At 58.7% G+C, this 25,613-nt stretch overlaps 2 protein-coding genes across 10 annotated transcripts in view; one reads left to right on the top strand and one right to left on the bottom strand.

Moving 5' to 3' along the window:
• Shank1 (SH3 and multiple ankyrin repeat domains 1) overlaps positions 1–18,639 on the top strand; it is a 44,068-nt gene extending 25,429 nt beyond the window's left edge. For 5 of the 9 annotated variants that reach the window (XM_063253199.1, XM_063253195.1, XM_063253196.1 and 2 more), the window contains 9 exons: positions 138–262; positions 630–765; positions 1,057–1,137; positions 1,660–1,683; positions 1,901–1,969; positions 2,105–2,223; positions 9,874–9,970; positions 10,891–13,990; positions 15,582–18,639. In XM_063253199.1, coding sequence (XP_063109269.1) covers positions 138–262; positions 630–765; positions 1,057–1,137; positions 1,660–1,683; positions 1,901–1,969; positions 2,105–2,223; positions 9,874–9,970; positions 10,891–13,990; positions 15,582–16,308 — 4,478 coding nt within the window. In that variant the 3' untranslated portion in view covers positions 16,309–18,639. Of the gene's footprint in view, positions 1–137; positions 263–629; positions 766–1,056; positions 1,138–1,659; positions 1,684–1,900; positions 1,970–2,104; positions 2,224–9,873; positions 9,971–10,890; positions 13,991–15,101; positions 15,267–15,581 lie in introns of all 9 variants that reach the window. The other 4 variants (XM_063253198.1, XM_063253194.1, XR_010048688.1 and 1 more) reach the window with 3 other exon arrangements.
• Positions 18,640–18,696: 57 nt separating this feature from the next.
• CUNH19orf81 (chromosome unknown C19orf81 homolog) lies at positions 18,697–25,380 on the bottom strand. The gene is made up of 5 exons (XM_063253201.1): positions 24,895–25,380; positions 20,698–20,770; positions 20,479–20,599; positions 19,495–19,628; positions 18,697–18,952 (listed from the first exon to the last, which is right to left on the bottom strand). The coding sequence occupies exons 1-5, from the start codon at positions 25,364–25,366 to the stop codon at positions 18,757–18,759; spliced, it is 996 nt and encodes a 331-aa protein (XP_063109271.1). The 5' UTR covers positions 25,367–25,380; the 3' UTR covers positions 18,697–18,756.
• Between the last annotated feature and the right edge of the window lie 233 nt (positions 25,381–25,613).

Here is a 25,613-nt window from a genome sequence, read left to right as displayed (position 1 = left end):
ACCCACCCACCACCCCACTCCCGGGTGCTGGTCCCTCAGCTATGGGGAGGCCTCTGTGACTTGGGTCTGAGCCCCATACCCTGCTCGGCCTCTCCACCCCCTCCCCTCCGACCCCGCCGGCTCCTCCCTGTCTGCAGCGCAGACCCCCATCGAGGAGTTCACCCCCACTCCGGCCTTCCCGGCACTGCAGTACCTGGAGTCTGTGGACGAGGGGGGCGTGGCATGGCGGGCTGGACTGCGAATGGGAGACTTCCTTATCGAGGTGAGTCCTGGCTGGCACCTCCTTCCTGCACCCCCAGGGACAAACCCCTCGCCCAGGCTTCTCTGTTCCCCACCAGGAGCTGGCAACCCCCTAGCTCCAGTTCTCCCTGGGCATTGACTGCCCCAGACATCCTCTGCATCCATCCTTCAGTGATTCCATTGAGTAGCTCTCCTGAAGGGCAGAGCTATCCCCCAGTGCTCATGGGGTGCCTCCTCCCACCCCCAGGCCAGGGTGCTGGAGGGGACTCCCAGGGGACGGGTGGTATGAGGATCAGGGGAGACCACAGTGGTGGAGAGGGTCAGGGTGGAGCCCAGCAGAGGCGGCCTGGCTGGGGACCCTGAAACTGAACCCCATGCCCATGCCACAGGTGAATGGGCAGAATGTGGTGAAGGTCGGCCACCGCCAGGTGGTGAACATGATCCGTCAGGGCGGCAACACGCTCATGGTGAAGGTGGTGATGGTCACCAGGCACCCGGACATGGATGAGGCTGTCCATAAGAAAGGTGCTCCTGGACTCCCCGTGGTCAGACCTGGGCACCCCACTGCCAGCAGACTAAGACCCTCAGGAGGCCCAATTGGCTGGTCCCCACTGCCCAAGGCCTGCCCTTCCCCAATGCTGCTCACTCATGGCCCTCCTCGGGAGAAACTGAGGCAGGAAGGGCTCAGCATGCTGGTAGGGCTGTCCTGGGGCGCCAGGAGCACCACGGGACAGGGGGTCACGGGGTGGGGGGTGGTGGCTTCTCACCGTCCCTCGGTCCTGATGAGCCCACCCCTCCCACACCTACCCCTTGCAGCCCCTCAGCAGGCTAAGCGACTCCCGCCCCCGGCCATCTCCCTGCGTTCCAAGTCCATGACCTCAGAGCTGGAGGAAATGGGTGAGCCTTCGGGGTTGCTGGTGTGAGGGCCAGGGCAGTGCGGGGGCTCCAGTGTCCTTGAGTTCATTAGTGTCGTTAGTGACCAGGGGTCCTGTCCTCTTCCTGTCCCGTCTGTGAGCAGGGCTCCATGGCCTGCCTGTGTGTTGCTGGGAAGGGTGTCTGAAGGATGACTTCCATTCTCTCGTGTCTGTTTCTCTGTTGAAGTCTCTCAGGGTCTTTACGTGTCCCTCTCTTGGGGTCACTTTGTCCTTCCTTCTGGTCCTTCTCCATCCATCCAACTTCCTCCCTGAACCCTGCTTTCTCTTTCTCATTCTCCTTCCAGTAGCTCCCAGAACCCCCCCTCCAAAAAAACACTGGAAGGTGACCCCCTCTCCCTAGGCAGGGCTGAGGAAAACTGGGGGGTCCCAGTTTCCCGTGACACCTCCGGGGCCCTAAGGGAGGTGGGTGTGCCAAAGAGGGGACCCCTCACCTCCCCCTGATGTCCTAACTCTTGACTCCTCTACTGCCTCTCACCCGGGCTAGTCTCCCCCTGGAAGAAGAAAAGTGGTGAGTGGGCACAGGACTGGCGGGAGGGTCCCCATGTCCCAACTCCACCGGCGGATTCGCCCCTTCCCCACCCAGCCCCACACAGCCCCATTCCGCGCTTGCGCACACTCACTGGCCACGCCCACTGGCTGTATTGTTGGCCACACCCACTGGCCAGCCTGTTCTGCCCTGCCTCGAGGGGGCGCTCTTGAGCTACATCTGTCTCCTTTGCCCACAGAGTATGAGCAGCAGCCTGCACCGGTGCCCAGCATGGAGAAAAAGCGGACTGTGTATCAGATGGCGCTCAGTAAGATGCCCCAGCTGGGTCCCTCACTCCCTGGCCTCCCTTTCTGTCACGTGCCCCTTTCTCCTGGCTGAATACAGTGCGGCTCTGTCGCTGTATCAGACTTCATTGTGTCCCACCTGTCTGCGCCTCTCTCAGACAAACTGGACGAGATCCTGGCTGCAGCCCAGCAAACCATCAGCGCCAGCGAGAGCCCTGCACCGGGTGGCCTTGCATCCCTGGGCAAGCATCGGCCCAAAGGCTTCTTCGCCACCGAGGTAGGCAGCTGGCATGGGAGTGAACTGGGGTCCCCTGCCAAAACTTCTCCTGAGCCCGCGTTGACGCTGGAGGCATCGCACTTCTGAGGCCCCTCTTTATCTGGGAGCCTTCTTTCCCTCTGTCTCCTTGTGTTCCTCCCGCATCCCCATCTCTCTGCTCTGGTTCTTTGTCTCTTTTCTTTCTGTTCACCCCAGGGCACCAAAGCGATGTCATAGGTGGAGATTCCCCCGCATAATGATAGGAGCTCAGCAGTGTTAGTTATTAAAGTATTAATTATTAAGCCAGGCCGGCGCCGTAGTATGGGCCTGTACCCTCAGCTACTTGGGAGGCTGAGGCAAGAGGATCCAGTAGCCTAGGCAACATAGCAGAACCTTCTCTCTCCAAAACAAAAGTTACCCTGCCCTGTCTCCACTGGCTTTCCCCCATGGGAAATGCTGTGTTCCGCATGGATTGTCTCACTTATTTCTTAGAGTCATCCTGTGAGGTACAAACACTTGTAAGCTCACTTGTTGGGGGCTGAGAGGGAACTGAGGCTCAGAGAAGGGGCCAGGATTCCAACCCAGGCTGTCAGACCCTATACCCTTAGTCCAGCCTCAGCCCTAGGTGTTTTGGGGGCCCCTGCAGGTCTGTCCCTAGTGGTCTACTCATTGGGCTATGCCCCTTGACCTCAGTGTACCCTCCAGACCTGCCTGTACCTCCCCAACCTGTTACCTGTCCCTGCCCTGTCCTTGCTATTTACTCTAAAGCTGGCTTCGTTGCTTTTGGGGGGTTGCAGATCCCTTCGTAGACCGGCATCAGGGTAATGCTTATAAATGCATAGAACGCAGTATGCAAGACAACGAAAAAGAAGCCAGCTACACAAAACAGTTACCAAAATATTTTTAAAAAGCGAAATTTGCGGTATCATAATATCAGTGCTTTTTTCCATCCACACATTACACAGTGCAATCTGACGGGGGATCTTAACTACTCTTAATTTCAAAATCACGAGGCATATAAACATTATTTCAAGAAATCTGTGCCACCGCAATGGGATATGAAAATATCTGCGATTTCTGTGGGGGATGCAGATAGCAGGCTTGCTGAGACTAGCAGAGTTTGTTGTCTGTATCCTTAATTGAGGAAGAGTCGAGGTTTTGTTGAGGATGTGAAAATAAAGACACAGTTTTTAGTCCTAAGTACACAGGCCCCCGCCCCTGGAGTGGAATCTATCCACAGCCTCACCAAGTACTAGACCAGCTGCTGTAGTGAGGCTCAGACTTTTTACAAGAGTATTCTGGGAGGCTGAGGCAGGAGGATCACAAATTTGAGCCCAGCCTGGGCAGTTTAGAGTACCATCTCTCGAGGAGCCTGAATTCCTTGCAAATATTAGGTTTATCTTCTGTGCCTCCTTCTCTTCAGCCTGAGGCTCCGAAGTGCATGGGTATTCGTCCAGGCAGACGTGGCATCCAATCCCAGCTTCCTCTAACTGTCTGTGGCACTTCGGACCACACTGCTTAGTCTCTGGCTGTCTCGGTGCCCTGCTCTGGAAGGATGGGGCGGGAACTGACCTTGCTGTTTTTCGGGAGGCCCCCGCGACTAGCTCCCAGTGCGCATGCTCTGGGCGGCTGGGCTAGCGCTGGCGTGCTTTCCACGTTTTGCTTTGTTGAAACCTTTGCTTCCGCCTCCCCCATCCCGGGCAAGTCATTCCCTGATCGGCGCTGGAGTTTTTGAAATTTCACATCTAATTCTGAGCTCCACATGTCCCAGGCTGTCTCCTGGGCACATCAGCTAGATGACAGCTTGCCTCTTTTTTAAATTTATTTTTTTTGTTGTTGTTGTGGTTGCTGTTTTTGTTTCTCAAGACAGGAATCTACTGTGTAGCCCAGCCTATTCTCAAACTCCCAGTCTCCTGCCTCAGCTCCCACAGCGCTGAGATGACAGGTGTCACCTGTTAGTTTTGATGCCTCTCTACTGTCTGCCCAGTCTTTCAGCCTATGCTTGAATGCCTCTAAAGACAGGGAGCTCACCACTTCCTGTTGCATCTGTTCTATAGTGGAGACTTCTTGAAAGTTCTTCCGTATATGCAGCCCTGGTCTACCTCCCTGTGGCTTTTGTCACGGTTTTCTTGGTCACCCTGCAGCACCACCCCACTGGTCCTCAGTGAACTTCCTCTGGAAGGGTGGATGGCCAGGAGAGAGGACACTTGGTTATAAACCAGATGCAGCAGAGTTTGGGGACAATGGCTCTGTTACCAAATGAATCTTCAATCATCGAGGATTCTGTATTTGTGAGTCTTCCTACATGCAGACCCCCAGTGAGCATTTGTGGGGGCTTATGTGAGTTTTCACAGACATGAACAGGGTGCCAAGCATGTCTCCTGGCCAGACACGCACGCTGCCAGCACTGGGGGCCAAGTAAGCCCCCTGCTTTCTGTCCCCATGGCGTACTGCAGACCAGCGCCCTGTGCAGGATCAGTGATGCAGTGCCATTTGCATCTTTATGGTTTTTGGTAGTCTCTGTGTATTAAGTAGCCCTGAGCCTAGTGCTGTAGGATGTACAACAATGCCCTGAACCTTTTCCCTTTGGCTGCCAGGACCACTTCCTTACTCCCAGCCCTGACTGGCTGCTAGTACTGCCCACTGTCCCCTGGCAGGATACACTACTTCTAGCTGAGAACCCCTGCCCCCCATCATTCTAAGGTTAAACAGTTCTTAGCCCTGTGTTTACCCACTTACACAGAATCAAGAGGCCACCACATCCTTTCATCCATCCATCTGTCCATCCGTCACTTCCACATGTGCTGGGAGGCTGAGGCAGGAGGATCACAAATTTGAGCCCCAGCCTGGTCAACTTACCAACTTAGGGAGACCTTGTTTCAAAATTAAAACGAATCATACCAAAGGGCTGGAACATTCTCGAACAGGCCGGTTTCTTCAGGCCTCCTTCCCACCTGTGTGTTAGTTTCTCCTCTTCCCACCTTGGGCCTGCAAACCTCCCCCAGGTCTGTCCTTTGTTCCTGGTCCCCTGAAGGTCTATAATAAACAAACGAACCCAGATTCAGATCCTGGCTCTCACTGACATGTGGACTCTGTTACTTCTCCGTATTGGCTCCCTCTTCTGTAAGAAGGGGCCTAGCACAGCAGCTCTCGACAGGGTAGGAAACCGGAGGCCCCTCTGTACCTGGGCAGTGAGTCTGCGTGCACCTGGGACCCCTGCCTACCAGAGAACCTGAAAAGCTGCACTGGATGGAATGCAAACAAATCCTGTTTCTTCCCCAGACCCCCTAGGAAGTGTGGGCAGCGCCCTGCATTCAGAGGCTGAAAGGACAGCCAGGCTCCCGCTTCCTGGCTGCACTTGTGGGCGCAGCCACCAGCTGCCCGCCTGTCCCCACCCCTCAAGGTACCCCTGCCCTGTCTCCCTGGGGCCTCTGGTCCCTCCCTTTCCTGGAGGCCTTGGTCATCTGCCCCTGGAGCCCCCATTTCCTTTGCACTTCCAAGATCTCATCCCTGATTTCCCCAAAGCTGCCCTCATGCGGAGCCTCTCTGGGCATCCCATCCTGATCTTTCCCACCACCTTCTGAGGTCACTGCATCTTGGGGCTTTTCAGAGTCTGGTCTTGTTCTCCTCTGTGTCTCCATCTCCCTTGGGCTCTACATCTCTCCCCTCTCCTTGTCTAGACTGGGGGTGGTCTGGGTGTGGCATCACCCCGGTGTTTCTGGGGTCCGGTCTCTCCAAGACACCGTATTTCGAGAGGTGAGGGTATAAGAAGATGGAGACGGGGAGATGAAGGTTGCTGGGAGAGGAGGCACCTGGTGTCAGCCACGGGGGAGGGCGAGGCTGAGTGGCCTGGCTTCTCCCCTACTGACTCTGTCATCTGGTCTCTGATACCAGAGGGCTCCCTTGTCCCCAGGTTCCAGCCTCTCTCAGACTCAGTTTCCCCTTCTGGTGGTTCGTCATCCCTCTAGTCTTCCTAGGCTACTCTAGCCTTCCATTTTGCAGCCTCCCAAGAATGTGTTTCCCTCTCTTCCTTCCTGTCCCCCAATCTTGGTCTCCCCCATCTCTCTGACTCTGCACCTATCTCTGTGTCTCCTTCTCTCATTTCTTTTTCTTCTTGCTCTGTCTTTCCCTCCCTAACCCACCGAGTGACAGCCTCAGCACCTCTTTCTTCTTTTTTTTTTTTCCAATTTTTTTTTTTTTTTTTGTCTTTTTCCTTTTTATCGGTACCAGGGATCGAACTCACGACTGCCTGCTCTTGCAGGCACTTATGCCTGCTGAGCTAAATCCCCCCCAGCCCCCTCCTCTTTCTTCTTTTGACACCAGGTTTAAGTTGCACAGAGTGGCCTCAAATTTAAGATCTTCCTGCCTCAGCCTCCCAGAGTGCTGCGATTATAGGTTTGTGCCACTATGCCAGGCTTCCCTTCTTTGTCTCTATCTTCATTTGCGCCCCACTTCCAGGCCCCATTCTCCCCATGACCCTTCTCAGGGGCTGTCTCCCAAGCAGGAACAGCCTAGCCCTTTGTCAGCCTTCTCCCTTGGGGCACCAATCCACAGGAGAGGCCCTGGAAGAGCTGGGCCCCAGGCTGATTTGCAAGGAAGATTGTAAATGGCAACCGGTGACATCGCGCGCAGAGGCCCAGCCTGATTGGCTGTCCTGTGTTTATTGCTGGAGGTCAGTTTGCATTTAGTTCGGTACCTCCCAGATCATTTCACTGTCACCATCTGATCCACAGCTGCCTCCATTATCATCAGAATGAGGCCATCAGCCCTGGCCCCAGTGGGAAGGGCCTTTCCCTCAGGTTTCTTTTCACATGTTTCACCTCCGAGGAACTCTTCATGCTGCAAGCGTTCACTGAGCAACTACTACATGCTGAGCTTGCTGCTGAGCCCTGCAGGTAGAGGACTGAATTGGCTACTTGAGGTCAGTCTCTTAGAGAATTTACCTTTAGAGGGTAGAAGCGAGCAAGAATTCCATCCTTTGTGTGAGATTAACTTCACAAAAAGCAGCTTGCACACAGTAAATGCTGATCGCTTTCATGTTAAAGCATTCAAAGGCAGGGAGCCCCAGGCAGGCATGATCACCTCCCTGCTCACTTGCAGCTCTACTATCCTGCACTTTCTTCCAGCCACACGGCCTTAGAGTTCATAATGGCTGCTGCAGTTCCAGTGATTGCACTAGCATTCCAGGTAGTAGGGACCAGAAAGTGCTAAAAGTCATGATGGATTTTTTTTTGGTCATTATTAATCAACTGCAGTGTTCATCTGAATGGCCATCGGCCATGCATGGGACAGCACAGGCTTGGAAGAGGAGGCCAGGGTGGCAGAATTTCAGAGCACAAGGAAAGGCTGTTCAGGGCTGAGGGCCAGTGCATGCTGAGGCTCTGAGTGAGAAGCAGCCAGGACTTCTAAGGACTGAATGCAGGGGCTGGGAGGTGAGGTCCAGCTTGCTAGGATTATTTCCAAAAGATGAAAAATATTTCCAAAAGATGAGAAGTATAAAATAAAAAGCGACCTTTATTCTGAGAACATGGAGAGAGATGACCGGCACCCCCACCGCTGGCGTCTGGTGATCTCTCCGGCTGACACGTGGCATGGGGGCATGTAAATAGCCTCGGTTTGGGGTGGAACCTAAGGCGGGCATTAGGGATATACAGGTAGCCCATTGGTCCTAGGTTTGGCGTCATATGTAAATTTCCAGGAGCGGGGAAGATGGCGTCACAGGTAACTTCCTAGGGGCAGGGGAGATAGGGGCTTCCTGCTTCAGGTTGAGGCTTTCGGTGCTACAGTGTCCTGTCTGGGCCAAAACCCTTTCACAGCTTTTCACTTTTCACTTAGAGAGAGGGGAGACATCTGTGGTCACCTGGCAGAAGCGAGGCACTCTATGGTCTTATCCGGACCATAGAGTACAGCAAAGTACAAGGGCCCGCTGTGCCTGGCACTGGCCACTTCCTGTTCACTTCTTGCTGTTGGACTTGTGCTGTAGGAAGGGGACAGGGAACAAGACAGTCGCTATCTCTGGCTCCCGGAGCCCCAAGTACTTGGCTCATCTCCCCTGAGTGCAGGGACCAGATGCCCCCATCCAGCCAACTCCACACGGAACACATCCCTGTCTGCCCCGTGGCTTTGAGCTACATCCCCGACCCTCTTCTCTGTTTGGAGGCAGGATCTCACAAAGTTGCCCAGTTGGGCTTAAGCATGCAATGCTCCTGCCTCGGCCTTCCAAAGTGCTGGAGTCACATGTGTGCACCACGGTGTCTGGCTTCTGGCCTTATGCCGACCATAGAGTACAGCAAAGCAGCTACCGACGTGGCGTTTGCAATTTATCAAGCGGTGTCAGTGGTCTACAGTGGTCTAGGGTGTGGTGACGTGGCCGTGCCTAGGGGTCTAAGCACCAATACATTTTGCTGTCCTGGGGACTCTGAAATGATTCCCCATGTGACCAAGGGATGACAGTCTTACCCAAGCAGGCTGGCATTTGTCTTCCCCCCTCCCGCCCCAGTTTCTAAAAGTCAAAACTTTCCCCTAAAGTATGGTGGGCCTAGATGCCAGGGCTCCAGTGTGAGAGATGTCGCCCCTATTTTGGGAAGTCTGGGAGGCCACAGCAAATGACAAGACTGCTTCAGAAAGAGATGTGTGCTGTGACAGAAACAGACAGTGACGGGGCAGGGCAGGGACATCTAAATGGAGAAAGCAGACATAGGAGGAATGCCTGGCAGTGAGGAGGGACATATCAGAAGCAGAGGCCCAGGGAGGGGAGCAGGGGTACTGAGCAGGCAGGTGGGAGCCTGGGGCAAGGACTGGACCTTAAGGGTATCCCAGGATGGGAGCCTGGGACAGGACTCCTGGGACAGCGGCAAGCTCAGGGGAACAAGGCGTTCCCGTCACAGCCCAGCCTTGGCCCTGCCTGGCTCTCCCTGTGTGTGTCTGTCCTGCAAGGCTTGTGCTCTGCACTTTTTGAAATTTGGGGGTTTCAGGTTTGGTTTTGTTATTTTGAGACAGGGTCTTGCTATGTAGTTCAGGCTGGCTTCAGACCCATGGCAGTCCTCCTGTCTCAGCCTCCCAAGTGCTGAGATTACTACAATTGCTCTGGAGACAGGTGACAGCCCACAGCCACCAGCAGGAGCTTCTCACAGCAACATGGGGCAGGCACAGCCCATCTGGGGGGGAACTGGACCCAAGGATGGGTACCAGCAACATCTCCCTGAGATCCCCTTGTAGAGTGGAGCTGGGAATTCGGGTATGACCGTAGGGTTTCAAGCAAGCAGTGCTGTACCCCGACTTTCCTTTTGAATGATCCTCCTGGCCCGTGTGGATGACAGGCGCTCAGGGCTGTGGGCCAGGGCAGTGGCAGGAAAATGCGAAGGCCACTGCAGGTCCCCAAGCAGGTGACCAGGGAGACCAGAACATGGGCGGTGACAGCAGGAAGGAAGTCCCCATTGTAGCCAGCGGGGCAGGGGAGCAGCAGGGTCCTCTGCCGACCTTCCTTCTCCCTTCTACCTGCTGCCCAGACTGAGAGCCTCCTCCCTGGAGCCCTCTCACCTCCTTCGCAGAGCCTCCTATTTCCAGAGGCTTGGAGAAGGAAGCGGGTGGCGGGAGGTGATGCTGTCTCCACACCCGGCCTGATATTCCTCTGCTGTCTTTTCTCTTCCCACACTGGCTGCTGCCCCAAAGTCAAGCTTCGATCCCCATCACCGGTCCCAGCCAAGTTACGAACGTCCTTCTTTCCTGCCTCCGGGACCTGGGCTCATGCTCCGACAGAAATCTATCGGTATGTCCCCCGCAAGGGCCAGCTGGGCGGGGAGGGTGACCTTGCACGGGGAAAGCAGGGGCGTCTAGTCTCACACTCGAAGTGCTGCCTAGCTGGCCAGAGAGCCCAGGATTCGGAGCTGGAAAACTCAGGAGTCCTGGCTCCCCATCTTCCCAGCTGTGGGGTGTGGAGAAGCTGCTCTGCACCCAGAAACGAAGGCGTTTGCATTCCTGACCCTCAGAGCCCCGCGCTGGGACCCGGGGATGGCGCCCCGCACATCAGTGCAGGGGGTGATGGTAGCCAGTGAGCGGAGACAGGCGCTGCACAGGGAGGAGCAGTCAGAGGCAGGAGAATCAGGTCTCACCCCGAGAAGCAGGCAAGGAGTCAACTCCTGCAAGCTTCCCGCAGCAGTTTTGCCATTGGTTTCGCCTCTTGCTAGTCCCTGAGTCCAGCGTCTGCCATTCCCAGAGCAGTGGCAGCATCAGTGACTTCTACCTGCGTCACCACAGGCCGAGTGCTTTTGCAGCCCAGCAGCAGTGAGCTTGTCTAGCAAGCATGAGGCCGAGGGTTCAATCCCTAAGCCTGAGGAGGCTGTTTGCCGTCGGCCACCTCCCGAGTGCTTGTAGTTCCGAAGTCATAGGCACATAATCATGGCAAGCTACATGTGCTTACTCCAAGGCACCGTAGTGTACGTTGGCCTTCTTGTGAATGAGGAAGGGGTGCCCCCTCGCGTCCGGAGGGGAAATTCAGTTGAATTTCGCCCCCCACCTCCCGCCTGCTCCCTCTGCTGTTTGCTGGAGAGCAGTGGAGGGCCTGAAGCACCGGGCTGATTCGTTCGCAGCGTTTGGCCATTTATACCAGGTGCTGCAGGTTACTCTTAGGGGACAGGACAGCGGAAGAGCCCCGCTGTGTCCCACTCGGGATCCTCCGTGTCTCCTCAGGGGCCGCAGAGGACGACAGACCGTACCTAGCGCCCCCAGCCATGAAGTTCAGCCGCAGCCTGTCCGTGCCGGGTTCGGAGGACATCCCCCCGCCGCCCACCACGTCCCCGCCAGAGCCCCCGTACAGCACCCCGCCGGCCCCCTCCTCCTCGGGCCGCCTCACCCCCTCCCCGCGGGGAGGCCCCTTCAACCCCGGCTCCGGGGGACCCCTCCCGGCCTCCTCACCGGCGTCCTTCGACGGCCCCTCTCCTCCAGACACACGCGTGGGAACCCGAGACAAGGGCCTGTACCATGGCGGGCCCCTGCCCCCCGCGCACCACCATCCGCCCCACCACCATCACCACCACGTGCCGCCGCCCCAGCCGCACCACCACCACGCGCATCCGCCGCACCCCCCGGAGATGGAGACAGGCGGCGCCCCCGACGACCCCCCGCCGCGCCTGGCCCTGGGGCCCCAGCCCAGCCTGCGAGGTTGGAGGGGCGGCGGGCCCAGTCCCGGCCCCGGAGCGCCGTCGCCCTCGCATCACGCGGGGGGCGGTGCCGCGGGCGCCCCGCAGGCCCCGGCCCTGCGCTACTTCCAGCTGCCGCCGCGCGCCGCCAGCGCTGCCATGTACGTGCCCGCGCGCTCCGGCCGCGGCCGCAAGGGGCCGCTGGTCAAGCAGACCAAGGTGGAGGGCGAGCCGCACAAGGGCGCCCTGCCCGCCCCCGCGCCCGCGTCCCCCGCGTCGCCGCAGCCGCCGCCAGCCGCGCCCGCGCCCGCCGAGAAGAACTCCATCCCCATCCCCACCATCATCATCAAGGCTCCGTCCACCAGCAGCAGCGGCCGCAGCAGCCAGGGCAGCAGCACCGAGGCCGAGCCCCCGACGCAGCCCGAGCCCCCAGCGGGTGGCGGCGGAGGGGGCACGGGGGGCGGGGGCCCCTCGCCCAGCCCGGCGCCTCCCCTGTCGCCCGTGCCGCCGTCGCCGTCGCCCGTGCCCACGCCCGCGTCCCCCAGCGGCCCAGCTACCCTGGACTTCACCAGCCAGTTCGGGGCGGCCCTGGTGGGCGCGGCGCGCAGGGAGGGCGGCTGGCAGAACGAGGCGCGCCGGCGCTCCACGCTTTTCCTCTCCACGGACGCAGGCGACGAAGACGGCGGTGAGGGCGCGCTGGGCGCGGGGGCGACCCCGGGCCCGCGGCTGCGCCACTCCAAGTCCATCGACGAGGGCATGTTCTCCGCGGAGCCCTACCTCCGTCTGGAGTCCACGGGGGCCACGGGAAGCTCGGGCTACGCGGGCTACTCGGCGGGCGCTCGCGCCTACGCGGGCAGCGGGGCCAGCAGCGCCTTCTCCAGCTTCCTGCCGCCGCCGCGGCCCCTGGTGCACCCGCTCACCGGCAAGGCCCTAGACCCTGCCTCCCCTCTCGGGCTGGCGCTGGCCGCCCGGGAGCGCGCGCTCAAGGAGTCATCAGAGGGCGGCGGGGTCCCCCAGCCCCCGCCCCGGCCGCCCTCGCCCCGCTACGACGCCCCGCCGCCCACCCCGCACCACCACTCGCCTCACGCGCACCACGAGCCTGTGCTGCGCCTCTGGGGGGCGGCGCCGCCTGATCCCGCCCGCCGGGAACTGGGGTACCGGGCGGGGCTGGGTGGGCCGGACAAGCCGCTCACCGCCAGCCCGCCCGCCGCGCGGCGCTCGCTTCTGCACCGCCTGCCGCCCACGGCGCCCGGCGTGGGGCCCCTGCTGCTGCAGCTCGGACCGGAGCCTCCTGTCCCGCACCCTGCGGTCGGCAAGACTTGGAGGTCCGGAGCCCCTGAGGAACCCGAGCGGCTGCCGCTCCACGTGCGCTTCTTGGAGAATTGCCAGCCTCGCGCGCCCCCGGCGTCGGTCTCCAGAGGGCCTTCCGCAGAGGACGGGCCTGGGATCCCGCCGCCCAGCCCGCGCCGCTCCGTACCCGCCTCGCCCACGTCCCCGCGGGGCGCCGAGGAGAACGGGCTCCCGCTACTCGTGCTGCCGCCGCCTGCCCCGTCGGTGGACGTGGACGACGGCGACTTCCTCTTCGTGGAGCCACTACCCCCGCCTCTCGAGTTTTCCAACAGTTTTGAGAAGCCCGAGTCGCCGCTCACGCCTGGACCCCCTCACCCGCTCCCGGACCCCCCTACTCCGGTCACCCCTTTGCCCCCTGTGCCAGCCCCAGCGGCAGCTGCCCCTGCCCCGCCCACCCTGGACTCCACCGCATCCAGCCTGACGTCCTATGATAGTGAGGTGGCCACACTGACCCAGGGGGCTCCTGCAGCTCCCGGCGATCCCCCGCCACCAGGCCCACCGGCCCCAGCAGCCCCAGCGCCCCCGGCCCCGCAGCCAGGCCCAGATCCACCACCAGGCACGGACTCTGGAATCGAGGAGGTGGACAGTCGCAGCAGCAGTGACCACCCCCTGGAGACCATCAGTAGCGCGTCTACGCTAAGCAGTCTGTCGGCAGAGGGAGGCGGCAGCGCTGGGGGCGGGGGCGTGGCCAGCGGGCCGGAGCTACTGGACACCTACGTAGCATACTTGGACGGCCAGGCCTTCGGGGGCAGCGGGGCGCCAGGCCCACCGTACCCCCCACAGCTCATGACCCCCTCTAAGCTCCGAGGCCGGGCGCTGGGGGTGGGTGGAGGCTTACGACCCGGCCCCAGCGGGGGACTCCGAGACCCTGTCACCCCCACCAGCCCCACCGTCTCTGTGGCTGGGGCCGGCAACGATGGGCTGCTGGCCCTGAGCGCCTGTTCAGGGTCCTCTGCAGCAGGCGTGGCTGGGGGCCCGGTAGCAGTAGAGCCAGAAGTCCCTCCGGTGCCATTGCCCACCGCCTCTTCCTTGCCTCGGAAGCTGCTGCCCTGGGAGGAGGGCCCGGGCCCGCCGCCACCACCCCTTCCCGGGCCTCTGTCCCAGCCTCAGGCCTCTGCCTTGGCCACCGTCAAAGCCAGCATCATCAGTGAACTCAGCTCCAAGCTCCAGCAGTTCGGGGGCTCCTCAGCAGCTGGAGGGGCTCTGCCTTGGGCCCGGGGAGGCAGCGGAGGAAGCGGGGACAGCCACCACGGCGGAGCCAGCTATGTCCCTGAGAGGACTGCCTCCCTGCAGCGGCAGAGGTGAGCAGGGCTGGTGGCCGGTGGCTGGCAGTAGAGACTGGACCGGAGTTGTCGCTGCGGAGGGCACCAATGGCCCCCCTCCCATAGCTGTGTTCCTTGAGGTTCGGGATGACAGGAAGATGCAAAGCAAGCTAGCCCACAGGGACTTGCCCAGGTTGGGGTGGAGCTCAGATTCACAAAGCCTTCAGAGGCACGCTTCTGGGGTCTGGTCTCTGTCACAGGAACAGCCCCGGAAGAGCAATCCTGTTAGCAAAGGAGATGTCTGTATCCCTGTGTGCTGGGTGGCTGGAGACAGGGCCCAGCCCCATTCCCAGCCCTTCCAGGCTGGGTGATCTTAGGAAGAGTGCTTTCTGCAGAATGGGGACAACACCGTCCCCACCTCACAGGGTTTGGTGTGGACTTGAGGTGCACCAATGGTCCAGTGGAGGACAGGGCCTCTGGCAGAGCCTAAGGTGATGTGGAGGTCCCCCAGAGCTGCTAGTGAGTGGAGGTCACCCGAAGTCCAAGCCTATTCAAGATCCGGCAGTCTTAGGGAAAGCATTTAGCCACGCCCAGCAGGGGTGGGCTGGCGTCCCTGCCCCTGCCATTGAAGCGGAGGTTTGGGGGGCCGAGGGCTCTGCAGCTCTCATTATTCGGGGTGGAGGTGAGGACGCTTAACCAGGCAAGGTGAGGGACCGATCACCTACCACGCGCTGGGTGCTCGTCTGGGGATGGTGACCCCACAGCGGACAGGCCGGGCACAGCTCAGAGCCCACCGAGGCAGGGGTTGCGCAGTCACCCCTCGTGCGCCCCCTAGCGGTGGACAAGGGCGCCCGAGAGGCAAGGAGATCTGACTAAGAGGGTAGGAGCTGGCGGCAGGCCACGGGGAGAACGCCCAGCCCGTGTGGAATGAAGCTAAAGGGATGAGGGGAACCTTTTTCTCCCCTTGTTTCTTCTCTCTTTCATCTCCCTCTCTTCATCTCTCTCTTTCTCTGTCCCCTGACCCCCTCCATCTCTCTCTCCCAACGCGCATCCTCTTTTTTTTTGTTTGTTTTTTTTTTTTTTTTTTTTTTTTGTTTTTCTCGCCCTGTGCCTGTCCTCCACTCTGCTATAACTGGCCATGACCCCAAAGGCAGTATAGAGTAGTGGTTAAGAGCTCAGAGTTTGGTGCCATATAAACGGGCTCTGCCACTTCCTGGCTGTGTGTCCTTAGGCAAGTTACTAAACCTCTCTGTGCTGCTAATGATGGTGATGATGATGTCACCTGCACCAGGGCGATTGTGGGGATTAAATTGAGGTGCGAAACGTAAAGCACTTAGAACAATGCCTGGCACACGTGAGCAGCAGTAAGTGGTGGCGATGATTATTATTATCACTTAATGTCTCTTTTTCTTTCATCTCTCTCGACTGTCGCCCTCTTCCCCATCACTCACCTTGTGTCCTGACGGCCATCTCCCCCTTCCTCCTTCCATCTCCCCCCATCTCTTCTCCATCTGCTCCCCTCCACGCTCACGCCTCTCCCTGTACCTTGACCTCTACCTCTTTCTCACCTGCCCTCATCCCCCACGCCCTGCCCCCTGCCCCTGGCCCCTGTCACCCTGTCCCCTTGCAGGCTCTCCGATGACTCCCAGTCCTCCTCGCTCCTCTCCAAACCCGTCAGCAGCCTGTTTCAGAACTGGCCCAAGTCACCCCTGCCACCACTCCCCACCGGAACGGGCGTGTCGCCTTCTGCCACCGCAGCCCCCGGGGCCATCTCACCCTCGGCCTCCTCCTCCTCCACCTCCTCCCGCCACCTCCAGGGTGTGGAGTTCGAGATGCGGCCCCCGCTGCTCCGCCGGGCCCCCAGCCCCTCGCTGCTGCCCGCTTCGGAGCACAAGGTCAGCCCCGCACCCAGGCCCTCCTCCCTGCCCATCCTGCCTTCCGGACCCCTCTATCCAGGCCTCTTCGACATCCGAGGCTCCCCCACCGGAGGGGCAGGCGGCTCCGCGGACCCCTTTGCCCCGGTCTTTGTGCCACCGCACGCTACTGCGGGGATGTCCGGGGGCCTCGGAGGAGCCTTGTCGGGGGCCTCACGCTCCCTGTCGCCCACCCGTCTGCTGTCTTTGCCCCCGGACAAGCCATTTGGCGCTAAACCTCTGGGCTTCTGGACCAAGTTCGATGTGGCCGACTGGCTCGAGTGGCTGGGCTTGGCTGAGCACCGAGCCCGGTTCCTGGACCACGAGATCGACGGCTCCCACCTGCCGGCCTTGACCAAGGAGGACTATGTCGACCTGGGAGTCACCAGGGTGGGCCACCGCATGAACATTGACCGGGCTCTCAAATTTTTCCTGGAGAGGTGATGGCTGGCCTGGACGGACCAGCCCGTCCACAGAACCCTCGAACCAGCTGGCCTCTCTCATCTCTGATCCCGGACCGTGTTCTCTCTCCGTTCTCTCCTGGGCAGGACTCTGCTGAAACTGCGCCCTGCCCTGTCTCCTGAGGCCTGAGGTCACCAGGTGGCCCTGTACAGGCTGGACATTTGCACCTCACAAGAGGGGGGCCGCTGACACAGGAGACCGTGTGTGTGACATTTTGGGGGAGCGGAGGGGAGTTGAAAGGAATTACACGGGACTGAGGAGGAGGGAAGGGTTGATCCTGGGGGGAGGGGACAGACAGAGCCATAGAGGGTCAGCCCTGAGCCTGACTGGATGGGGATGACCCCCAGCCCGCAGGGGAGGGGTGCCCTCACATTCCACCACCTGCCGCCCCTCTAGCAGCCTTCCCGCCTCTCCAGGCCCCTCAGCTCCCCCCTCCCCCCTCCAGCACACACAGCTGCCCCTCAGACCTGCACACTGGGCTCTGCTGCACGCCTGCTTGCCCTCCTCCCCTCAGCTGCAATTTTGCACAAATTTGCCCTCTCGCTGTCTTGCACATTCCGCCTTCCCTCCTGGCTGTCCCAGTGTTTTCCTTGCATCGCTTGTGTTTCTGTCCTCATGTCCCCCATTCCTCTCCATCCTTTCTCCCTGGGGCCCTCCCTTGCACCGCCCCCCTCCACTCACGCTGGGCCATGATGCAGACACATATGGGACCCACTTTCCCCGCCCCTTCCACCCTGCGCACTTCCTCTCTGGGCCCCCGTCTTGCTGAACTCCTGGGCTCCTGTTGTCTTGTGCTCCCCCCTCCTCACTCACCTCCATTCTCTGACGCTAAAGTGCTAACCCTGCTTACTCGTGACCCCTTATTCGCCTCTGCTCACAGCGAACTCCCTCCCCCTGCACCGTCACTTTGGCCACACCCCTGCCCGGGTCCCCAGCAGAACTTCCGGTGCTCACCCTCGCACCTCTCCCGCACCTCTCCTGCCTGGCCGCTTGCGCAGGCACACTCAGCACCCTCCCCAGTGCTCGCCTGGCCCCCAGCCGGAGGCCTCGTCTCTCTGCTGCATAGCCCATGGCCTAATGCTTATCCCTGGGCTCCGGGCACCCTGGAGTCCGCCCTCCTTCCTTCACACGCTCGAGCGTCCCGCGTGCGCTGGGGATGCGCTACCATTTCTTTCCGCGAGGCCCTTGCTCTTCCCACCTCGCTCCCAGCTCACCAGGCTTCCGCCTCTCACCCCCCACGTCCTCCCGGGGCCGTAGCCCCCTCATTTTGCACGAGAATCTCCCTCCTCCCTTTTGGCCTTCCCTTCTCTCCAAGCCCCCCCCCCTTCTCTCTCCAGCATGGCTACTCCCTCCCGCACGCTGCCCCCATCCCTTATTCCTGGGGCTTGGGAATTTTACAGCCACCCCTCCCACTTGGAAGTCCCCTCCCCTGCTGTGGGTAAAGGGGCGAGGGCACTGCCCTTAAGTTCCCCCCATGTTCAGCTGCCAAAGAAGGGCGCTCCCCTCCTTCCCCCAAGCCCATCCCCCTCTGCTGCCCCTACCCCCACGGGGGGGGGGCGCTCCGTCCACGAGGGGGGGGACAGCCCTCCCCTCACCATGTCAGGGATCTGCGGGGAACCTTGTGGGAGGGTCGTGGGAGGGGGGAGGGTGGTAGGAGAGAAGCAGAGGTCGAGCACTGGGCCCCTACCCGCCCCCTCCCCCTGGTCGGATGCCCCCAGTCCGCAGGGGGTCTGCGCGGCGCCTGTCTGTTAAGGGCTTGTTCATTCTGGATGGGTGCCGCGGGGTTGGGGAGGGTGTAGGGGGTGGGGAGGGGGGAGGAGAAGAGGGGGAGGGGGGAGGGACTGGAGGGGGGGCGGCGCGGGGTGGAGAGGAGAGACTAAGCAAAAAGAATAACAAAATACAAAGCAAAACAAACAAACAAACCCTAGAACACACACACATACACACAAATCCAGAAAAAAACCTGAAATAAAAGCCCAAGAATTGTCTTCCAAGGGGGGTGGGAGGGGGACAGGGAGGGTCGGGTGAGGACATCTGGTTCCTACTGACACCGCCGGAATCTGCACGCGTCCACAACCCGGCGCCCAGGTCTTCCCTTCTGATTGCCTCAGCTCCTTCCTCAAGGGATCGGGACCCTGGCGACCATTTGCTGGGACTGGAGCAGGATTAGGGAGGCGAAATTGTAGTTAGGGGGTGCGTTCCTACCCCCCACCACCTCCCTCCCCCGGACTCCCCACCAAGATTTTGCAGAGAGAAATGGCTTTTGTACCAGGTCATTCTTTATAATTAAACTCACAGTATCCACCCCCTCGAGCCGGCCCCGCCTCCTTCCTGGGAGGCAACGCCCCCTCCCTCCCCGGTGTAGGGCGCGCCACTGAATCGGGGGCATAGTGCGCAAGCGCAGCTGGTGGGCCCGCCCACCCTCGCCCGTCAGTCTTTTTGCGTTGGCTCCGCTCCCAGGGCCTCGAGCATGCGCCGTCGGACCAGCAGGCGACGCAGGTGCAGGCGGTAGTCACCCAGCTGTAGGTCGTCGTGGCGCACGAGCTGGTGCGGGAGCCCGCGGGGGCTGAGGCCGGAGCGCAGCAGGCGCGAGCGCGTCTGGAAGTCCGCGACCGTGATGAGCCACCTGCGAGGGGAAACTTGCTGGTGGGCTCGGCCCCGCCGTGGATTGTGACCCTACCAGTCAGCGACTCTGGCCGTTCAGTCCCTAACATACTCTCCAGCCCTGCTGTCTCGCGGTCAGCGCGTCCCCGGACCTGCATTTGGGGCTTTCCTGCTCTGTCCTCGCCCTCAGCCCGCTTCTGCCCCGTGATCGCGGTCTCTCCAGACCCCTCTTTCTTTACCACACCATGCCCTGGCCCTGCTAGGTGTGCGGCCCACTCTGCCCCTCATAGATGCTGTTCCTGGCGCCAAGCCCACTTCTTAGCCCTAGGTCGGGTTCCCTTCCTGCTCTAGGATCCGCTCCAGCGCCGGGACTCCCACTTTGTCCTTAACAGCCCCTCCCCTCTCGGCACTGCCCAATAAACCCAACTCAGTGGGCTGCGCTAGGCCCTGCTCCCAGCTTCTAGCCACCAATCACATTCTGGAGTGGCTTGCCACGCCCCCAGTCCCACTCCCCTAAGTCCCGCCCTCCTGGTCCACCTGGCCCGGACCTCTGCACTGGCTCACCGGTCCCTGCGGCCCGCGGTCCCGCAGATGACATTCATGTTCTCAAAGCGGATGCTGCTCACACGCCCGCTCTCCATGGCCCCAGGTAACTGGGCCTCCAGCGCCTCCAGTACCTCCAGGTGGGTAAAATCCTCCTGGGAAATCGGGGACAGAGCCTCAGCCCTTGTTGTCCTGGCCGAGCTGCCAGAGTCCCAGAGGGCATTTGAGAGATAGGAGTCGCACTTGATCCCAGGGTGCCGGGCGGTCCTCAGAAAGGGCACGACAGGTGTTTCTCAGTTGGAAAACTGCTGTTCAGGGTCATCTCCAGGAACTGGGTTCTCACTAAGCTGATTTGCAAATGCCAGTGGACAGTTGGTGGAAAGATTCCCGATGTGGCCAACAGCACCAGACTACTAGAAACTTCCAGCAGCTGAGATTCCTCCCAGGACTGGGTGCAGAATGGTCCCCCAAACAAGGGCAACAACCTCTGTGCTGGGCTGAATTCACTGAGATTGGCTGGAACCTCAGAGACATGCACCCAGGTCACAGTAAGTGCCACTAGTGCCAGCTTTCCCGTGGACACATCGGATGCCTCGGCTGCCTACGGGCCAGCCTATAAAAGCTGGAAGCTGGAAGTTGAGGTAGGAGGGTCTCAAATTGGGAGTCCTACCTGAGAAACTTAGTGCGACCCTTCCTCTAAATAAAAAGGGCTGCTCAGTGGTGCCCCCCCATTCAAAACAACCAAACTTTAGTTTTTTGTTACATTCAAAACTAAAGACGCTGCTAGCAGATGGATGAGCAGCACCCCTTGTGTACTCAGTCTCCCTCTCCACTTCTCAGTTTGTCCTGAGATAAACAGTGATGACCTGGATGACGGACCCTTTGACAAACTCACACTGGTGAACTACACAGCCTGAGTTTGAACCCTGGTCGCCTCAATCCCAATCCTGCACCCTGCCCCTAAGTCGTGCAGAAACCAAGGGAGCAAAAAGGGAGGAATCTCACCGAAGTCTCCATGCACAGGCAGAGAGGCTGGGCGGCGGGCGGCGTGGAGAACTTCCGAATACATGGCAGCTCTCGATCCAGGGCCTCGTATTCGGCGACAACCTGCTGTAGGTACTGCTTCCTGGGAGAGAGTGACAGGCAGGGACCTGCAAGGTCAGGGGTTGCTGCTGTCACATCTGGGGGAGCAGAGCTCAGAAGTCATGGAATCGGGCCACTCACGAGGATTTGATGGTCCTGCCCAGGCTCCGAGCTGAAGTTTCTTGTGGGCTCTCCATGTCCACCAAGAGGGCAGCTGAGGACAGAGAACCATCACTCAGTCCTCAGCATGCTCCCACTTGATTAGCTGTGTATTAGTGCTGTCCATGCCACCTCAATGCAGACAAAACCACAAACTCCATCCCAACCACAGAGCAGAGACGATCCAGCGCCGTGAGCAGAGCAGAGGACTAAACTGATCACAGAAGGGCCGCCCACATTCAATACCCACTCCGTCCTGTCATGCCAGGGCCAGAGCAAAGCCCTGGACCCAGCCCAGCTCCTGTGATGCAGCCTTGCTGACATCCGTCACAGAGATGTGCTTTCACATGCAAATGGGATTTCTGCCCTCACTGTGGCTGTGGTCTGGCTGTCAACCATCCTGACAGCCAGCTCAGGAAGCCCAGCACTCAGTTCCCACATGCTCTGGGTGACGCATGGCTCCAGGGGTCAACATGGCTCAGTCCATGGCATCCTTGGGTCCCCTCTCTATGCCCAGCCTCCTTCTTCCAACCATCGTCCCAGGGACTAGGTGTTCTAGCTATACCACCCCCCGCCACCCTCAAATTCACCAGCCACCCTTCTCACATCCGTCCACTTTACAATGACAGTAACAGCTGTGTGTTCACAGGGCTCATCTATGTGCCAAGCCACCTCCCTTTAAAATTATTTTCTTTTTTGGTACTGGGAATTAAACTCAAGATCTTGAGCTTGCCAGGCAGGTGCCGTGCAGCTGAGTTACATCCCTGGCACATGCCAAGCGCTTTTAAAAGCACTTTTCCATTCCATCCTTGGGAAAACCTACTGAGGCAGTGACATTGGCAAACAATGAAATGGGAGCAGAGGGAGGGTAAGTGACTTGCCTGAGGTTGCACAGCCCCAGATGATACAATCAGGATGAAAATGAAGGCATCCAGATTGGGGAGGGGACCAGGGACCAGGGATTTCATCTTTCTCGATGCTTTCAAGTACCTGAACTCTCCATGTCCCTCCTACCCCAGGGCCTTAGCACATGCTGCACTGCCACAAGGGACTCCTCTTTCACTCAGCAAATCAAGTTTCCCAGGGCATCCATCAATGAGTTTCTTGTGGGTCAGGGCACCAAGTTCTGCTCTCGCTAGAACTACAGTTTGTCCTCATTTCTGTGAGGCATTCAGTACAACCTGATTCCCCCACATGCAGCCAGCAGGGCAAGGGCACAGGCCTCTCTTTTGCCCCAGTCTGTAATGAGTGCTGGGTACACGGTTGATGTAAGTACTTAACGAAACCCAAAGAGGCATGTGCTGTGTGGACCTTTGTTTGGGGCCTTTTTCAAACCAATTGTAAATAACACATTTCTGACTTAAGCAAGGAATTTAAATATGGAGTAGGTACCCTAGATGCTGGTTAGGAGTAATTGTTGCTGTGGGCCTGGTAGCACACACTTGTAATCCTAACACACCAGGAGGCTGAGGCAGGAGAATCACAGGCTTGAGCCCAGCCTGAACAATTCAGCAACATAGCAAGAACTTGTCCCAAAATTAAAAATAAAAAAGGGCTGGGGTTGTAGCTCAGTCTGAAGGTCCTGGACTCAGTACTCAGTGCTGAAAAAAAGGAGGAGGGGGAGGAGAAGGAGAATTGTTCTTTTTGTGGGGTGTAATTGTGGCACAGGATTTTTTAAAAAAAATCTCTAGTGCTGGGGATTTAGCTCAGTGGCATAAGCACCTGCCTTGCAAGCGGACAGCTGTGAGTTCAATCCCTGGTACCAATAAAAAAAAAAAAAAGAAAGAAAAGAAAAGAAAAAACCTCTAGTAATTAGATACTCGCACTGATATGTTTATGGATACAATGAAATTATATCTGAAGTTTTCTTTAAAACCAATTTGTCCTACAGAATGTCCCCCAAAAGTATGTATGTTGTCATTGGTGGGTGTCTAGGTAAAGGATATTAGTATACTATTGCTAGTTACTGAAGCTAGGTACTAGAACATGGACACTGTAAGTGACAGTCAGGCACAGTGGCACAAGTCTGTAATCCCAGCACCAAGGGAGGCTGAGGCAGGAAGGTTGCAAGTTCGAGGCCAATCTGGCCATTTAGCAACTTAGTGAAACCCTGTCTCCAAAAGAAAAGACAGAAGAGCGCTGGGATGTAGTTCAGTATGAAAGCTCATAAGTACATAAGGAATAAAAAATGTCTCTAAATTACAAAAGAGACTTTAACACATTTCTTTAAAGGTCTGTGCGTAACTGAATTCACAAAGGTATTAACTTGAAAATCAGTACTTGTTGAGTAATTAAGAATATGAGACACAAGGGGGCTGGGGGTTTAGCTCAGCAGCATAAGTGCCTGCCTTGCAAGCAGACAGTCGTGAGTTCGATCCCCGGTACCGATAAAAAGGAAAAAGACCAAAAAAAAGAATATGAGACACTGCATGTCTGATGGCATCACCAAAGCCTCCCAAGTACCCTTGGGAACTCTGGGAACAAGAGAGGAAAGGTGCTCCCCCGCCCTCCCCTCGGAGGACCCCCAGTAAGGACAGGTACAATCAGGGAAGGCTTCCCAGAGGCAGTGTGGTCCACACAGAGGCCCAAGTGATAAGAAGCCGATAGCCAGACAGAGAGAGGGCAGAGGGAAGGGGAGAGGCCCACGTGGGCCAAGGTCAAGACAACAGATCATCAGGATGGGATCACAGCAAGAACCTCCCAATACTCCAGAACACTTACTGACACTGGGTGTTATGAATTATTCATAAGCCGGCTTTGCATCCCCTGCCAGCCGGAGAACAGCCTCCCGCCCGGTCCATTAGCAGCTGGAGAGCTTTCTCCTGGCCTCTGCCGCCCCAGCTTCCAACCTGACAAGCTAAAAATGTGACCATTTCCCAAATGCCGCAAAGAAAACAGCAAGTCCCGAAGGGAAGGCAAGTGGGCTCCCGGGCCCTCCACGCTGCCTGCCGCGTGGGAGATTCAGTCAGGTTAGTCTGGCCTGGAAACTGGGCCCCAGCCCCTCACCCCTTTTATTTTCTATCTTAACAATTGCCCAGGCTGGGCTTGAACATGCAATATTCCTGCCTCAGCCTCCCAGAGTGCTGGTGTTACAGGTGTGCACGACTGTGCCCAGCTACCTTCCAACTCTTCCTGCACCAGAAGCAGCTGGCAAACATTCAAAACAAAAATGCAGGTATTTCAAAGAATCTCCCAACTGATGTACTGTCAAAGTTGAGGACCCCCTGACGAAAATAATTATAATCTCATTCATCTTGCCAGGTAGAGGTGAGTGGGTAAGTGCTGGCCAATTACATGTGAGGAGACACTACTTGGGGGCTCTAACCATAAAGATGAGATGATGCCTGGAACTGTGGCAGCCAGCTTGTGATCAAGACGTAAGCAAGCTGATATGCAAAGAGCACATATCCCAAACCCAAAAGCCAGGCGATGGAAAGAAACTGAGTCCTAATGAAAGCACTGAAGTACTAACTGGACCAAACCTAACCCCCAAGCCCTATATCCAGGTACCTCTGGGCTTCTCTTTGGATGAAATAATGGCACTTCTACTCTTTACCCCAAGTCCAGTTGTCTATTAACTGTGGTCACATGTGTCCCCACTGAGAATGCTGAGTGCATGAGTGGGCGAACAGGGACTCAGAAGAAGGTCTGAGCGGGGACAGCCAGGGTCTGCAGGAGAGAAGACCCAAGCTAGGGCTATGGGCACAGAGAGGAACAGTAGGCTGAGGGAGTCGGAGGGCAGGGACAAGGAAGGTGGCTGTGGGCCGAGGGACAGCACCTGGGGCCCGGCTCAGGGACTGGGTGCATGATGGGATCATCTGGAAACTGAAAACCAGAGAAAAGGGGAAGGGAGGATGCTGAACTCCAGGTGGAAGACAAAGACAGGAAAGATGTCTAAAGAAAAATGGCCTCACTGTGGTTAAGGGCCCAGAGGCTCACGGGAAATGTAGTTCTGGGCCCAGAGTACTGGCCAGGGAACTTCAAAGGCTCATGGGAAATGTAGTTTGAGGTCCAAGGGGCCATTGTCCAGCAATCTGGTGACTGTGGGGGTGAGGGAAGGGTTTCACATTGGAATACCAGGGACACCCCCTCCCCAGGCCACCTGAGGGCTGAGGCTCCCATTCAGTGCACGGATGAAGGAAATCTGCCCCCGCCCCCAGCCCCCACTCCACTCAGTACCTGCCTCCCTGTGAGTGTTGGGGCTGCCCAGGCTGGGGGAGCTCAGGGGCTCCACAACAGGCTGCATCCTGGGAAGGCGGGCGAGGGACGTCTCAGCGGGGCGGGAAGCAGGGCTCTGGCTGGGCCACCCACCCCAGGTTCTCCTCCCAGACCCTGCTCTCTCATCCTCTTTGATGCTCCAAGGAGGAAACACATAGATGGAAGGCAGGGACCCTGTGGAGACCCGAGTCCCCCTAACCTTGAAGACTTCCTGGGCGCCCCAGTTCCTTCCTCGCCATCTCCCTGCTTCTTCCCGCACCTCCCCTCGTCTCCTCGGGGCCGCTTCCCTGTCCCTCTCTCGCCATCCCTCTGCCTCAGTCTCCCTCCGGCCCTCCGCCTCCTGCCCTCCTGCCCTCCCCCACTGGCTCCCCTCCTCAGTGTTGCTTGGCTGCTCGGCCCTCTTCTCCCTCACTTCTCTCCTTCCTCTCTCCATCTTCCTAAGCCCTGCCTCAGTTTCCCCAGCACCCGCCCCGCCCCCAAGCCCTCCCCGTTTCACGCTCTGTGGTCTCTCTCAGACCCCAGCACCCGCCTGGTTGGCCTGCCTGCCTGCCTCCTCGTCCCAGCCCCCTTTCTCCGTTGGTCTTCTCCCATAGCTGCCTCGGCCTGCGCGCCCCTCTCCGCCCCCTGCCCTTCCCACTTGCCCTCCTCAGCCCTGTCTTAGGAAGGGGGTTTCTCAACAG

The sequence above is a fragment of the Cavia porcellus genome, unplaced genomic scaffold (assembly GCF_034190915.1).
Source record: "Cavia porcellus strain 051 isolate PalLab524CR breed Dunkin Hartley unplaced genomic scaffold, mCavPor4.1 scaffold_7, whole genome shotgun sequence".
Taxonomy (NCBI): domain Eukaryota; kingdom Metazoa; phylum Chordata; class Mammalia; order Rodentia; family Caviidae; genus Cavia; species Cavia porcellus.
This window is presented reverse-complemented; position numbering and strand designations above follow the sequence as displayed.